This window comes from Rhinatrema bivittatum, chromosome 2, assembly GCF_901001135.1.
Source record: "Rhinatrema bivittatum chromosome 2, aRhiBiv1.1, whole genome shotgun sequence".
Taxonomy (NCBI): Eukaryota; Metazoa; Chordata; class Amphibia; order Gymnophiona; family Rhinatrematidae; genus Rhinatrema; species Rhinatrema bivittatum.
This window is the reverse complement of record NC_042616.1, coordinates 23,433,891-23,450,434: the sequence shown is the minus strand read 5'-3', so window position 1 is coordinate 23,450,434 and position 16,544 is coordinate 23,433,891. Positions and strand designations below refer to the sequence as shown.

The 16,544-nt window shown below is 44.4% G+C and overlaps 1 protein-coding gene across 1 annotated transcript in view; it reads left to right on the top strand.

Moving 5' to 3' along the window:
* Positions 1-16,336, top strand: part of LOC115083146 (zinc finger protein 850-like) — a 151,756-nt gene extending 135,420 nt beyond the window's left edge. The window contains 2 exon segments of the mRNA XM_029586954.1: positions 13,114-15,502; positions 15,505-16,336. Of these exon segments, the coding sequence (XP_029442814.1) occupies positions 13,114-15,502; positions 15,505-15,680 (2,565 nt within the window). The 3' untranslated portion in view covers positions 15,681-16,336.
* The last annotated feature ends 208 nt before the right edge of the window (positions 16,337-16,544 follow it).

Below are 16,544 nucleotides of genomic sequence, written 5' to 3'. Positions count from 1 at the left end.
CCCCAGCACTGTCTAAAATCCTATCTAGGTGACGCGTGAGGTCCGCCACCTTCGCACCAGGTAGGCATGTTACCAGGCGATCCTCACGCCCACCCGCCACCCAGCTATCTACATTCCTAATAATCGAATCACCAACTATGACGGCCGACCTAACCCTTCCCTCCTGGGCAGTAGGCCTTGGGGAGATATCCTCAGTGCGAAAGGACAATGCATCACCTAGAGAGCAGGTCCTTGCTACAGGATCCTTTCCTGCTGCACCTGGTTGGTGCTCTCCCATTATGAGACCGTCTTCCTCCAAGGCAGCACCAGGGCTGCCAGTCTGAAGTTGGGACTTGACTACTATGTCCCTGAAGGTCTCATCTATATACCTCTCTGTCTCCCTCAGCTCCTCCAGGTCTGCCACTCTAGCCTCCAGAGATCGGACTCGTTCTCTGAGAGCCAGGAGCTCTTTGCATCGCATGCACATGTACAACTTCTCACTGGTGGGTAAAAAATCATACATGTGACACTCAATGCAAAAGACTGGGAAGCCCCCCTCTTGCTGCTGGACTGCTGCCTTCATCTCAATTTTGATCAGTTCCTAGTTAAGTTTTAGGTTGCTATGGGAGTAGGAATGTGTCTAACTTCCTTTAAATGTATTAGTGAATTCACTATATGTCTGGTAGTGGCCTACCGGGGTCTGATCGAATTCTCAATAAAGTTTTTGTTGATGGGTTGGTTTTTTTTGTGCAAGTGGCAGCTGCCTATAAATTAAGGGGTGGGCGAGGGGTGGAAGGGTTGGGAAATACAAACAGTCTAACTTTAGTTAGTCAGCCTGAGTGACTTACAGCTCCCTTGATTAACAAATGTTGTTCCCTATTCAAACCCAATCACACTACCTCAACACCTTTGCAAGGTGAGTAACTGAGCTGAACTATTCAACTTTTTTACTTTGGTATATACTGCTCCTAGCTTATTTCTAGCTTCTGGCTACTTTTTTGTGGGGGGGGGGGGGGGTTTTTGTGGGGTTTTTTTTTTTTTTCAATACAATGCACTCAGTTATTATTAAATAAAACACTCAGCTCTTTAAAAGTCTGGATAACACTTAGTTCTGCAGACTTTTAAAAAATAAACACACTGCCTACTGCTACCTTATTGACTGACTAAAAATACAAACAGTCTAACTTGTTTATTCACTGCCTTTCTGACTATTAAAGGCACAAACACACTAAATAATATTCCCAAATAGTTAACTTTGCCCCAATACTTTAAAAAAAGTCAATGTCCCAAGCAAAAACTTACTGATTCCTTTCAGCCACCAGCAAGGTGATCCTCTCCTCTCAGTGTTTCCACTGGAATGTGGGTTACTGAGCTCTTTCCTTCTAATTTATAATGTGCTTCTAAAGTAAATTAGTGCAAAACAATCCCTTAGGAGATGTACACTTCAGTTAGATTTCCTGAGTGACCTTTCAGTTAGATTTCTTGCGTGACCTTTCAGTTAGATTTCCTGAGTGACTCACTGCTGTGCTGATTAACAAAGAATAGTACCTATTCACAAACACACAATAGTACCTATTCACAAACTCACAATCTTCACACTTAGTTAGTCAGCCTGAGTGATTCACAGCTCCCTTGATTAACAAATATTGTTCCCTATTCAAACCTAATCACACTACCTCAACACCTTTCCAAGGTGAGTAACTGATCTGGAGATTTCTGATTGAATAGTTGTTACCACAGATGCAAGTTTTCAAGGCTGAGGAGCTCATTGCAGGAATTAGTGGTGCATGGGCAGTAGTCCCCAGAAGAGATGGGTTGGTCCATTAATCGGTCACACAGCTGAGAGATGAGATTCGGGGGTGGTTTGTGGAGTTTCAGGCAGACCTCAAGAACCACAAAAAAGAACTATTGGCCTCTCTTTCAGATTTGTGAGAGGATTGTGCAGCGCTGAGGCAGAGAGTAGATGAAGTCGATGTTAGGCCCGAGAGCCACGCAGCAGCGCTGAAAACTTTAAATCTGCAGCAGGGACATCTAGAAGCTGAATTCACCACACTACAGGACAAGATTGAAGATCTTGAAAACCGCACACGGAGGTGCATTATGCGAATAAGAGGAGTACCTTAATCTCCTGCATACTCCAACTTCTCAGAGGTGGCTGAGAAAATCTGCAACTTTATACTACTGGGAGGAAACTTACCTAATGGAGAGGGGGCTGAAGAAACAACTTGCATAAAGCTGGAGAGAGCACATAGAGCTCTAGGACCTAGATCAGACGCTAAACCGCGAGACATCGTGATCTGCTTCCACAGCTATGCCCAAACGTCCTCAGTAATGAACGCTGCTAAAAAGCAAAATACCTGACTGTGGGAGGGCAACTCCATCACCGCTTTTCAAGACTTGGCTTCCTCCACACTTAGGAGGAGATTTGAAATGAGAGAGGTAACCTCCTTTATGCGAAATGAAAACATAGGGTATAAATGGACTTTTCCGTTTGGATTACAGTTTGTGGTGAAAGGTACGACACACAGAGTCAAGACGCTGAGCGCAGCAGTGGAGGCTCTAGAAAAGGCCGTCTAGAGCCTCAATACAGCAGCCACCCGGCCCTCATCAAAACCACAGAGAATTGTTGATCAACCGAGATGGCACAGAGTTAGCAAGGGCGGCAGGAGACTTAGGAGGCGTTCTGAAGATTTGAGAGCGGCCCTCTCAGACCAAGGATGAAAGGAAGAGGACCCAGTTGATTTATAGCCCGCCAGGCTTCTATTATGGCTGTCCTGTCCATCTATGGGGCTTTTGATCCAATATTTGACCGCCTTAATATTATGTCCTTCAAAATGTGGGAAGCAGGTTCTAATAGTGTTCTACCGGTTATGATTGTTCATGTTTGTTATGGATTGCATGTGTTTTGTATGTGTGATTTTTCTGGGAATAATCACGGTGTATGAGACCGACTCTTGCCCTCCTGCAGGACGTAGATTGATCCTAATCCTCGTTTCTCATATCCTGCGAGGGACTGAGCACGAGAAGGAAAAGCGGAAGGATATTTTGAGTAAGTGTGATTAATCTCAGAAGTTCACAGGGGGAATAAGGTACCTAAACAGAAACGGGTAATGATTAGTCCCGGTTCAATTCCCTCCGATAGCCCGTTGGGAAGGATGTTACAGACATGGGAAGACAGATTTTGTACAAAAGGAAAAGACAAGGGGAAAATGATAAAATATTGCTGCTTTGAATGGCCCAAGCAGTGTATAACACCGCCAGCAGTTTATTAACTATTCTGGGAGGGAGAACTGGCAGTGGCCATCCCCGACTGCATTGGGGGCACTCCCGGTACTGGAGCAAGCCATCCTGTTAGTTGGATGGTCGGGGGAGGGATTTGTCTCTTCTACAAGAATGCTCACTAAGCAACATGTCTTGGAGGTTAACTGCTGGGAATTAGGGGTTATATGTTCAAGACCGGCGAGGGATCCTTATGATCTTGACACATGCTTGGGATATTACAGATTATCTCCATTAATGTGAAAGGTCTAAACCACCAGCACAAACGTTCCCTTTTAGAGCGAGAGTTATTGGCTAACGGAGTATCTGTGGGGCTAGTTCAGGAATCCCATGTCTGGAAACTCTTATGGTATAGACAATTCTGAGGGCGAGTACTAAAGACTCCAAATTTGCAGGGGTGGGTATTTTGATCGCTAGAGATTTTACTCACGAAGTTCTTGCCTTCATCTCGGACCCCCAAGGGAGGTTTGTCTTACTGAAGATCCGCAGAGGTGATGAAGTCCTGACTTTAGTCACTATCTATGCTCCAAATACAGGACAGGGTCCCTTCTACAAAGCCATAGATAACTTACTGCTGAAGCATGCCGAAGGGCCCTTGATACTGGGAGGGGATTTTTTTTTTTTTAACTTGTTTCTTTATTAAATTTTGTATAAAGTTCAACACACAAGAAAAACAAAACTCTATGCAGTACACGGCTTTGGCAGTAACAAATATGTGAATCACCCCCTGCTATCTCCCGGTTATTCCTCCCTCCCTTACCCCCCTCCCCAATGGAGAGCACCCATAAAATGGAGTCTCTGTCCAACCTTCATTATGGAGATGTGCTTCGATATACAGTCCGGGTAGTTTGCAGAATAGCGTCTCTCGTGGAACTTGGGAGTGTGTCCCAGTACCCTTTCCAAATGGCCTCACACAGGGCAAGGGCCTTCTTGGATTTGGCGACTGCGGTCATATAGTAAAATTGCAGGCACCTCGTCATGCGATTTCCCCAATAAACCATATGCGGACTGGCTTGTGATATCCAATTGGCCATTATAGTTTGTAATCCAATTAGAAGTGCTTTTCCAAGAAACAGTTCTTGATGTTCAGAAAGAGAAGGCACAATACTGCCAAAGAGGCGAAACAAACAGATTCGTGGGTCCAGTGGAATATGTGTACCCAACATCCTTCCCACCTCTTGCAATATCGCTGACCAGAAGCTCTTAATGATAGAACATTCCCATATACAATGGTAATAAGTACCCTTATCTGCATTATATTTTATACATACATCTGTCTCACATAGTTTAGCAACATACATCCGTGCTCTGGACATGTACATACAGTGTAATATCTTGTACCCAACTTCCCTCATTCCTATATTGTCTGAGAAGCTCTCCCCTTTCTGTATGACCTGACTAACCTCGTCAGTTGTGAGTTCTAGGCTCGCCTGTCTCATCCATTTGTGTTGCCATGTAACAACCCTTTGGTAAATATACAACAAATTCAATAATTTCATATATATAGCACTTGAGTTAATTTTCTTTACTGGGGAGGGGATTTTAATATTACTCTTGACCCACTCCTTGACAACTCTGCCCAGGCCTCGTTTGCTTCTCGAGTAGCGAGACTTTCTTTGAAATCCTTAATGGCGCAATGGGACCTGATAGATCTGTGGAGACAGAGGTTCCCAAATTCGCGTTCTTATACATATTTTTCTACTGCACACCATTCCTACTCTAGAATCAACTATTTTCTAGTTGATTCTCAGGTACAAAATAGAGTGGTGGGTGTGGGAATCGAACTAATCACCTGGACAGATTATGCGCCAGTGAGCTTGGCATTTAAATTAACCACGTCCCAAAGAGGAGACTAAATGAAACGTTATTAAACGATACGGCTTTTTTGACAAGATTAGGACAAGAACTGCGCGCCTATTTTCAGTCGAATTCTACTTCTGAGAGTTCACCCCCACTTGTGTGGGAATGCTCCAAAGCCGTAGTTAGGGGGTTGATTATTTCTCAAGCTACATTTTGTAAAAAAACAGAAAGGAGAAAAGAGAGCTCGCTTATATGCTACAATGACTCAACCAGCTCAACAGCACCAAACTAGGCAGTGTCCAAAACTCTATTGGCAGGTGGAAAAGGCTAGATTAGATCTACAAATTTTAGATGCAGAAACTACAGCCTTGGCCTTAGAAATTACAAAGCAACAATATTATGAAAAAGGCAATAAGGCGGGACGCCTCTTAGCTAGGCGCCTTAAGGCAGTTCTAGCCCAAAACAACGTTGCCAAAATTAAAAGTACTCACGACCTCTGACGATATACGTCAATGCTTTACTGAGTTTTACTCAGCTTTATATGAAGCAGAGCAGAATATTTAAAGATGAGGATATCGATAGTTATTTGAATCCGGTAGCACTACCGACATTGATACCGGAACAACAGATGCAGTTAGATAGGCCAATATTGGAAATGGAGGTTCAATATGCTATTAAAGTGTTGAAAATAGGCAAGTCACTGGGTCTTGATGGATTCTCTGGAGCTTATATAAAAATTAGCACACACTTATTTCCATCAGAGGGCCAGACAGTTTAATGTCTGGCCCTCTGATGGAGGAGGAATAGCCTAGTGGTTAGAGCAGTGGACTATGAACCAGGAGACCAAGGTTCAAGTCCCACTGTCACTCCTTGTGACCTTGGGCAAGTCACTTTACCCTACATTGCCTCAGGTACAAAAACTTAGATTGTAAGCCCTCTGGGGATAGAGAAATACCTACAGTACCTGAATGTAAACCGGTGTGATATCTCAAGTGAGATGAATGTCGGTGTATAATAAATAAATAAAGCACTGAGGGGAAATGTAGTATTAGCTACACATGCCAATGTTGCAGGCATCACTATTATAGCGAAGCCTGGGAGAGATCCAGATCTCTCTGGTTCTTATAGACTGATCTCTCTAATAAATCTTGATCTCAAGCTTTTGGCGTGCATTTTTGCGGCGTCATTAAAGGCTATCTTACCAATCCTAATCCATAATGACCAAGTTGGTTTTGTACCATTTAAGAGGGCCAGTGATAACATCCTTAAGGTAATTGATATTATCGATTGGGTCAAAGGTAAACAGATTCCCGCAGTGTTGTTAGCTATCAACGCTGAAAAGGCCTTTGACCTGGTTCATTGGCCTTTTCTATTTAAAGTGCTGCAAAAAATGAATTTTGGACAGTATTTCCAACATTGGGTGATGGCGTTATATAATTCCCCGAAAGCAAGGGTGAAGGTGAATGGTGGTTACGGCCCTTGCTTTAACATACAGCGAGGTACCAGACAAAGTTGTCCATTATCCCCAATGTTATTCGCCCTCTTTTTGGAATCCCTAGCATCGAGAATGCGTACCTTGGCCAAGATGACAGGCGTTGAGCTTAAGGGAATACATTGTAAACTATCACTTTTTGCTGATGACGTCTTATTTACCCTGACACAAGCCTATGACTCCTTAGCAGCTGTGGTGGACGAGCTGGAGGATTTTCAGAGTTGCTGGCTTTCAAGTTAACCACGATAAGTCTGAGTTGTTAAATGTTAATTACCCCAACTAGAGATAGCTCGTATAACGGAGGTATTCCCCTTTTGTTGGGCAAAAAAATCTATTAAATAATTGGGGGTCCAGATTGGAGCTAATTTGTCAGTTATTTAATTATAATTATGCTCCAATATGGAAGAAAATAGAATGGGACTTTCATAATTGGAACAGGGAAAATTTTTCCTGGATGGGTCGCATAGCGATCTCAGATATAATAAGCGTGGTAGAACATTCATTTTTATTTTCTACCCTCCCCTTACCAGTACCAAGTGCAATTCTAAAAGTGTGGCAGAAGAAATGTTTTGACTACATCTGGAAAAAAAGACCCCCCTCGGGTGGCCCGGGCCGTACTCTTTCTTCCTAGAAAAAGTGGGGGAAGGGGGGGGTCCCAAATTTATCCTGGTACCATGGAGCAGCACACATGTGGGCAATCGTCGATGCATACAATAAGACAGATATTAAACAGTAGGTTCGCTTAGAACAAGCAATGATAGGGGCTCAGCCACTACAGGTGTTATTCTGGCAGCCTAAAACTACCTGGAGATCTTTAGATGTCCTCCCGAGAACACAGAAGACTACACTTACAATATGGTCTCAATGGAGGGGTCAAATAGTGGGCTCTTATTCGTATTTCCAATCAACACACCTATTCCACAACATATGTGTCCCAGTGAGTCTCCATTCCCAGCTTTTCCACAAATGGGCAAGCCAGGGTTTGTGTGCCTAAGTCATTTATGGAAGGAGGGGGACCTGATGACATCTAATGATTTTCAAGAAAGATTTCGGGGAGGTACACAGGACGTTTTGGGTGTTGCGCACTTCCTGAAAAAGCTCCAGGTCACTCAGGAGGTTTGCCGTACCAAATCACTGTTTGAATCATATTGTGAACATGCTGCTAAGATCAGGGGAGTTATTTCCAAATTGTGTACTCTTCTCAGTACGCATTCACCTTTTGCATTTACACACATACGTGCATGGGAGTCTGAACTGGATGATGTGTTAAGTGAAGAGGATTGGGACGTTATGTTTCAGAGGACAGCCAAAAGCTCTATCTCTGCAGCAATTCAAGAGCACTGTTATAAACTACTGTATAGGTGGCATTTGACTCCTATTAAATTACATGCTATGTACCCTCATATATCTGATAAATGCTGGCGGCAATGCGGTCAAGGGGGCTCATATATCCACGTCTGGTGGACATGCCCTTTGATGATTCCTTTCTGGGACAAGGTCAGAGGGTGGCTGAGGGAATTGACCGGTGCGGACATACCGATGGAACCTGTTCATGTTTTGTTGAATCTCCCAAGCAAGGTTATGGATAAAGCAACGCAATCATTCATTTCACAAGTATTTATAACGGCCCGCTGTGAACTAGCCAAAGCATGGAAACTTCCTAACCCTCCATCTCTTTCAGCAGTAATCCACAGACTTTATTCGAGTTATCGGATGGCACATCTCACCGCAATCAGACAGGACAAATTGTCTGCATTCCAACAATCGTGGGAACCCTTCGTTAACTGGATAATTGCTCAAACCTCATCTGGATGAGCTCAGTTTTATTTTCTAAAAGTTTAGAGAAATAACCACCAAGACTCATGTGTAAGGCATGTTTGGGTTTATTATCACATGTACAGAGAAGAGAATCACTTGGCTGTACTCACTAGTCAAATGTTGGACTGGACAATGTTTTCATATCTGTAGCAACTGTTAATCTTCATAGATAACATGTGTATTAAGAGACGAGATGGGAAGTGGGGGTCGTAGGGATCACAAGGTTTTCTCATTTGATAACTGTATTGACCTAACATTGTTGATGTCACACTATGATTGTTTATCTTGGTCAATAAAAATTTACATTAAAAAATATATTTTCCTAGCATGTAGCAGATGGACTCAGGACCAAGGGGCATAGTGTACTCCTGATAGCAGTTGGGTATTGTGTACGCCTGATAGCAGTTGGAGACGGATCTGATTTCAATCTGACGTCAGCCCTAGTACATATATCCCTGCAGGAAGTGCAGCTCTTCAGTATTCTCCTCGAAAAGCATTGTGGATATATGTATGACTGAATAACTTGATTAACTTTATAACTTGAATAATTTGATTAACTTTATAACTTTGTTAACTTGATTAATTTGAACTGGTTGAATTGGCTATAGCTGGAGACCGCCAGTGCTTTCAACCGAGAAGCATCGACACCCGGTAGGATGGGTGTCCTAGATGAAGGAAAGCAAGGCTTACCCTTGAATCACTCGCTCCCGGGGATGTCCCCCGAAAATTCCATGAGTAACGGCAGCCGTGGGTGGAATGCTGAGTCCATCTGTCTACACTAAGGAAAACGAAATGATCAGGTAAGTAATTTCTCCATTCCATAGCGTGTAGCAGATGGACTCAGGACCAATGGGATGTATAAAAGCTACTCCCGAACCGGGTGGGAGGCTGCCCGTGACCCACTTAGTACTGCCCTTGCAAACGCTGTGTCCTCCCGAGCCTGAACATCCAGGCGGTAAAACCTGGAGAAGGTGTGGATGGAGGACCATGTCGCCGCCCTGTAGATCTCGGCGGATGACAGCATCTTGGTTTCCTCCCAGGACACTGGGCTCTAGTAGAATGGGCCTTGACGTGTAAAGGCGGTGGCTTGCCTGCTTCCACGTAGGCCGCCTTGATGACCTCTTTGATCGGGCTATGGTTGCTCGCGAGGCCACTTCCTCCTGCTTCTTCCCGCTGTGAAGGATGAATAGATGGTCCGTCTTTCGAATGGATTCTGACCTTTCCAGGTATCGGTCTAGGAGTCTGCCGACGTTGAGATGGCGTAGACTTCGAGTCTCTTCTGAATTCTTATGCTCATCTGGCGATGGTAGTGAGATGGTTTGGTTGAGATGGAAGTGAGACACCACTTTGGGGAGGAACGACAGAACTGTGCATAACTGGATGGTTCCTGGGGTGAGTCTGAGGAACGGCTCTCGGCAGGACAGTGCTTGTAGCTCGGATATACGACGGGCTGAACAGACTGCCAGCAGGAAGGCTGTCTTCAATGTTAATATTCGGAGAGACAGGCCATGGAGAGGTCTGAAGGAGGTTCCTGCTAGGAAATCTAGGACCAGGTTAAGGTTCCAAAGAGGCACCGGCCACTTTAGGGGTGGTCAGATGCGCTTGACTCCTTTCAGGAAGCGGGAGACATCCGGGTGAGAGGCTATGCTTCCGCTCTCGCTCTTGGTTCCAGAACATGACATGGCCGCCACCTGTAACTTGATGGAGTTGAGGGACAGTCCCTGCTGTAGTCCGTTCTGTAGGAATTCCAAAATCGCATGAATTTTGACCGAGTGTGGTATGATGTCGTGGTCCTCGCATCAGGATTTGAATACTTTCCAAATCCTTATGTATGTTAGGGATATGGAGAACTTGCGTGCTCAGAGTAGGGTGTCAGTTACTGCCCCCGAGTATCCTCTCCTCCTTAGGCGAGTCCTCTCAGTGGCCACACCGTAAGAGAGAATCTAGCTGGATCCTCGTGGAGGATCGGCCCCTGTTGGAGCAGGTCTCTGTGTGGATGTAGCGGCAGGGGGCTCCATATTAGCAGTCTTCGGATGTCTGCGTACCACAGTCTTCTTGGCCAGTCCGGGGCCACTAGAAGTACTGGCCCCCTGTGGTGTTCTATCTTGTGGATGATCGTGCCCAATAGGGGTCAAGGCGGGAAGGCGTATAACAGAGTCTCCTGTGTCCAGGTCTGTACTAGGGCATAGATTCCCTGGGACTGGGGTTCCCGCCAGCGGCTGAAGAAACTGGGTACCTGGGCGTTGGACCTGTTTTCCAGGAGGTCCATGGTTGGTGTTCCCCAAAGGTTTACTATCAATTGAAATGCTGTGGTTGACAGTTTCCATTCTTCTGGATCTAGACTTTCTCTGCTGAGGTAATCCGCTGCAACATTGTCATTCCCAGCAATGTGGACGGCCGAGATCTCTTGAAGATTCACTTCCGCCCATGACATTAGGGAGTCTATTTCCACTGATATCTGTTGGCTTCTGGTTCCTCCCTGATGGTTGATGTAGGCCACTGTTGGAGTGTTGTCCAACATTAATCTGACTGCTTTGCCTCGGAGTCTGTGACCGAATCTTAGGCAGGCTCGTCTGCCTGCCTGGGCTTTTAGGCAATTGATATTCCATTCCGACTCTTCTTTGTTCCATTGCCCTTGGGCGGTTAGCTCCTGGCAGTGTGCTCCCCATCCTCGTAGGCTGGCATCCGTGGTGAGAAGGATCCAGGTTGGGGAGGATAGTTTCATTCCCTGGCTCAGATGGGCTTCTTGTAGCCACCATCATAGTTGGGCCCGGACTCTGTCCGGGAGCTGAAGCTGGGGTTCCCGCCTGCGGTGTAGCTCTGGGACAGTGGATTCCATCGTGATAGTAGTGAGCGTTGTAGGGGTCTCATGTGAGCCCGTGCCCATGGGACTACTTCCAGTGTGGATGCCTTGAGGCTGAGAACTTGTAGGTAATCCCATGCTGTGAGGCGAAGTTCGCTCAGCAGGGTTCATAACTGGATCATCAGTTTTGATCTCCTTGTCAGTGTCAGGATGACCTTGTCTTGTTTGGTGTCGAACCGGACTCCCACGTATTCTAGAGATTGGGAAGGCTGTAGGCAACTCTTGTTTGTGTTGACCACCCACCTGAGACTCTCCAGTAGAGTTTTGACTCTGTTGGTTGCCTGGTGGCTTTCCTCTGGGGATTTCGCTCTGATCAGCCAATCGTCTAGATAAGGATGCACGTGGATTCCTTCCTTCCTCAGTGTTGCTGCCACCAACACTATGATCTTGGTGAATGGGGTGCAGTGGCTAACCTGAAAGGTAGTGCCCGGAACTGGTTGTGACGGTGCAGGATCGAGAAGCATAGAAAACACTGATGCTCTTCTTGGATCTATCTGTAGGTAGGCTTCCGACAGATCCAGGGAGGTAAGGAACTCTCCTGGTTGTATCTCCCGTATTACCGAGCGTAGGATTTCCATGTGGAAGTGAGGAATCCTCACGTGATGATTGACCGCCTTGAGGTCCGGGATAGGTCTAAACGTTCCTTCCTTCTTGGGAACGATAAAATAGATGGAATAATGGCCAGTATTTATTTGTTGTGGAGGCACCAGTGTTATAGCCTCTAAGGCTAGTAATCTGGTCAGTGTAGCTTCCACTGCCATTCTCTTGGAAGGAATCGTGGCAGGGAGATTCCTCAAACTTCTCCAGAGGGAGGTGGTGGAAATCCAGGTAATATCCCTCTCGAATGATGGATAGGACCCAGTTGTCCGAAGTTATCTCGATTCATCTTTGGTAGAATAGAGCCAGTCTTCCCCCTATGGCTTCTTCCTTTGGATGGGTCGGTTGGTCTTCATTGTGGGGTACGGCTGGGGCCTGGGCCCGAGCTGGCTCCCCTTTTATTGTGCTTGTTCCGAAAGGACTGGCTCCGGCCTGTGGGGCGAGCCGCTTGATATGAGTTTCTATATGGGTTGAAGCGCTGTGATCCTCCGCCCCTGGAGGTCCAGGGGAAGGATCGCTGGTTTCTCTTATTCCTCCGGTAGCCACGGCAGTGGGGACTCGCCCCACTTCTTGGCTAGTTTCTCTAGTTCGCTCCCGAACAGGCGTGTTCTTTGAAAGGCATCCTTGTGAGTCTCGTTTTGGAGGATGCGTTGGCAGACCAGTTTCGGAGCCAGATTTGTCTTCTGGCTGCCACGGCAGATGAGACTCCCCTGGCTGCTGTGTGTACCAAATCCGAAGCGGCTTCTGCGAGGAATGATACAGCTGGTTCCAGGGCTTTCCCCGGGACTGTTGTTCCTGGTCTGTGCTAAGCAGGCGTGTGTCACCATGGCACAGCAGGCCGCGATCTGTAAAGACATAGTGGAGATTTCAACGGACTGTTTGAGGATGGATTCCAGATGTCTGTCTTGAGATCATGTGACTCTGCTGCTGTGTGAATTACTTTGGTTGTTGCTCTAGCAGTGGATTAAATTTTAAATTTTAACTCTTGTTTTTAGATCTCTGAAGTTTAATGGTCCATGATTATTATTATTTTAATTTGTTATTATAATGTTTAGTTTGGCAGATCCGCTATAAGCAGATTATAAATGTTATTAAATAAATAGTAGATAAGCCCAGAGGAACCAGACCTATAGGAATCCTAAAGGCGGGACCTGTATGATCTCCCACGTTCCTGTAGTTCATCAGCTTTATTTCTGTATCCTACACAGTATGGTAAAGAGAACCTACTGATTTTCTTAACTTCTCTGAATATTTCTATACAGACATCATAGAGAGGTTTTCATAGGCATCACATAAAGTTTCTGCTAAGTCACAGAATTCTTTAATATCAGAGATCCCATGCATTCATTATGTGATCCTTCTAAACATCTCATCTCAGGTTATTGGTAGCTTTCCATTCCATTGTCACTTACACATGATTAATTCCTTCTTTTTATATCCAACAGACAATGAGGTCATACAGAAAGAGAAGAGGGAGGAGAATCGAGAAGAACACCCTATAGTATTAGCACTTACACCAAGACAATCAGGAAATGTCTGTGAGAATCTTGCCCAGAGGACTGAGGGGGGAGACATTAGCCAAAGACAGCAGGAATCAGAGAAGAAGGAGCAAGACTCTGCAGGAGAGTCACCAGATGGAGTCACTGCTTGTGAGAGAAGTGACAGGGAGTTCACAGACATCCCTGAGCACCAGGGACACTTGAGAAGAGAGAATCACTTCCAAAGTAATAACAGTGATCAAATGAGTTTTGAACACCACATGAGAAATCTGAGAGCAGAGAGACCTTTCCAGAGTAATAACAGTGATCAAATGACTTCTGACTTCCAGCCGAAAGAGGAGGAAGGGAAGAAATCCTTTCACTGTGACACCTGTGGGAAAACCTTTAATAGAAAATGTCATTTTGTGTTGCACCAGAGGAGTCACCCAGGAGAGAGACCTTTTCCATGCAAACAGAAGTTAACCCTGAAATTACACCAGAGAATCCTCACTGAAGGGAGCACTTTCACTTGTATTCAATGCAAGAAAACCGTTTCTTGCAGGGAATCCTTAGTAATACACCAAAGAATGCACACAGGTAAGAGACCCTCTCATTGCCCTCAAGATGGGGAATCTTACAGTTCTGAGTTCTCTTTATTACACCACCAGAAAATTGAGACCAAAGAGAGAACATTTTCATGTTCTGAAAGTGGAAAAAACATTATTCAAACAAAAGACCTAATAATAAACCAAGAAATACAGAGAGAATTATTATTCATTAGTACTGATGGTGACAGAAACTTCAATCAGAAAGGAAACGTCACAAAACAACGAAAATTCCAACCAGGAGAGAGAGCATTTTCAAGTAATGAATGCAATAAAGGTTTATGTGAAGATGAAGTTATTTCAGGAGACATAAAAAATCTTACTGGTGAGAGACTGTTGTCTTGTATTCAGTCTGAAAAAAGATTCTGTGGGAAGGCAGTTGACTCAGAACAGAAGAAAATCCTCATAGTAGAAAGTCAATTTATATGCACTGAGTGTGATAAAAGCTTCAGTCAGAAGTACAAACTCATAATCCATCAGAGAATCCACACCAGAGAAAAACCATTTAACTGTACTGAATGTGGTAAAAGATTCCGTCAGAAGACATCTCTCATATTGCATCAGAGAATCCATACTGTAGAAAAACCATTTAAATGTACTGAATGTGGTAAGACTTTACGTGACGAGGGATGTTTCAGACGGCATCAGAGAATCCATACTGGAGAAAAACAATTTAAATGTACTGAATGTGGTAAAAGCTACAGTGACAAGGCATGTCTCAGACGGCATCAGAGAATCCATACTGGAGAAAAACCTTTTAAATGTACTGAATGTGGTAAAAGCTACAGTGACAAGGCATGTCTCAGACGGCATCAGAGAATCCATACTGGGGAAAAACCATTTAAATGTACTGATTGTGGTAAAAGCTTTAGTCGGACGTCACCTCTCATGCAGCATCAGAGAATCCATACTGGAGAAAAACCATTTAAATGTACTGAATGTGGTAAAACCTTCAGTGGCAAGGGATGTCTGAGACGGCATCAGAAAATCCATACTGGAGAAAAACCATTTAAATGTACTGATTGTGGTATAAGCTTCAGTGGCAAGGGAGGTCTCAGACAGCATCAGAGAATCCATACTGGAGAAAAACCATTTCAATGTACTGAATGTAGTAAAAGCTACAGTGACAAGGCATGTCTCAGACGGCATCAGAGAATCCATACTGGAGAAAAACCATTTAAATGTACTGAATGTGGTAAAAGCTTTAGTCGGACGTCATTTCTCATGCAGCATCAGAAAATCCATACTGGAGAAAAACCATTTAAATGTACTGAATGTGGTAAAAGCTTTAGTCAGACGTCGTCTCTCATGCAGCATCAGAAAATCCATACTGGAGAAAAACCATTTAAATGTACTGAATGTGGTAAAAGCTTTAGTCAGACGTCGTCTCTCATGCAGCATCAGAAAATCCATACTGGAGAAAAACCATTTAAATGTACTGAATGTGGTAAAAGCTTCAGTGGCAAGGGATGTCTCAGCCGGCATCAGAAAATCCATTCTGGAGAAAAACCATTTAAATGTACTGAATGTGGTAAAAGCTTCCATCGGAAGGACTCTTTTAAATCGCATCAGAGTGTCCATACTGGAGAAAAACATTTAAATGTATTGAATGTGGTAAAAGCTTCTCTCGGAAGGTGCATTTGATATTACATCAGAGAATCCATAATGGAGAAAAACTATTTAAATGTACTGAATGTGGCAAAAGCTTTAGTCAGAAGATACATGTCATGCAACATCAGAAAATTCATACTGGTGGAAAACCAAGTTAATGTACTGTGTCTGGTAAAAACTTCAGTAGAAAGGAAGGCCTTGCAAGCCACCAGAAAAGTTGCACAGGAGTCAAATTCAGTTCACATGCTTTCATATAGTTTTGGAATAGAAGAGTGGCCTAATAAAGATATTAAAATGCCGGGTGCAAGAAAAATAAAACTTCTCCATTTCCATCAAGTAAGCTATAAGAATCAGGGAGGTTGATATTCAGATGCCAGAAAGCTGGATAAGTAGGACTTATCCTTCTATCTTACTGCTGCTGAATATCCAGTTATGTTCAATGGCTGAGAAAGTTGTGGGTGGGCAGTGGGTGGATCAGAGCGGTGCTACTTAGCTGGAAAGGTTATTCAGCTAAGTAGCGATTTTGGCAACATGGGTGTTTTGCATGATTTGTATTTTATTTTTTTTGTCCTGTGACAGTTTTCCCCAGAGAGCTCATTCCCTGTGTGCTGGCTTGCAGGTAGTGTTTGACCACTGCACTGTAGTTCAAGCAGAGGTTTTGGATACTTCCCTGACTGAAGGTGGCTTGATCAGTAATCACATCCCCTGATGCATAAGAACATAAGAACATAAGAAATTGCCATGCTGGGTCAAACCAAGGGTCCATCAAGCCCAGCATCCTGTTTCCAACAGAGGCCAAACCAGGCCACAAGAACCTGGCAATTACCCAAACACCTAGAAGATCCCATGCTACTGATGCAATTAATAGCAGTGACTATTCCCTAAGTAAACTTGATTAATAGCAGTTAATGGACTTCTCTTCCAAGAACTTATCCAAACCTTTTTTGAACCCAGCTACACTAACTGCACTAACCACATCCTCTGGCAACAAATTCCAGAGATTTATTGTGCGTTGAGTGAAA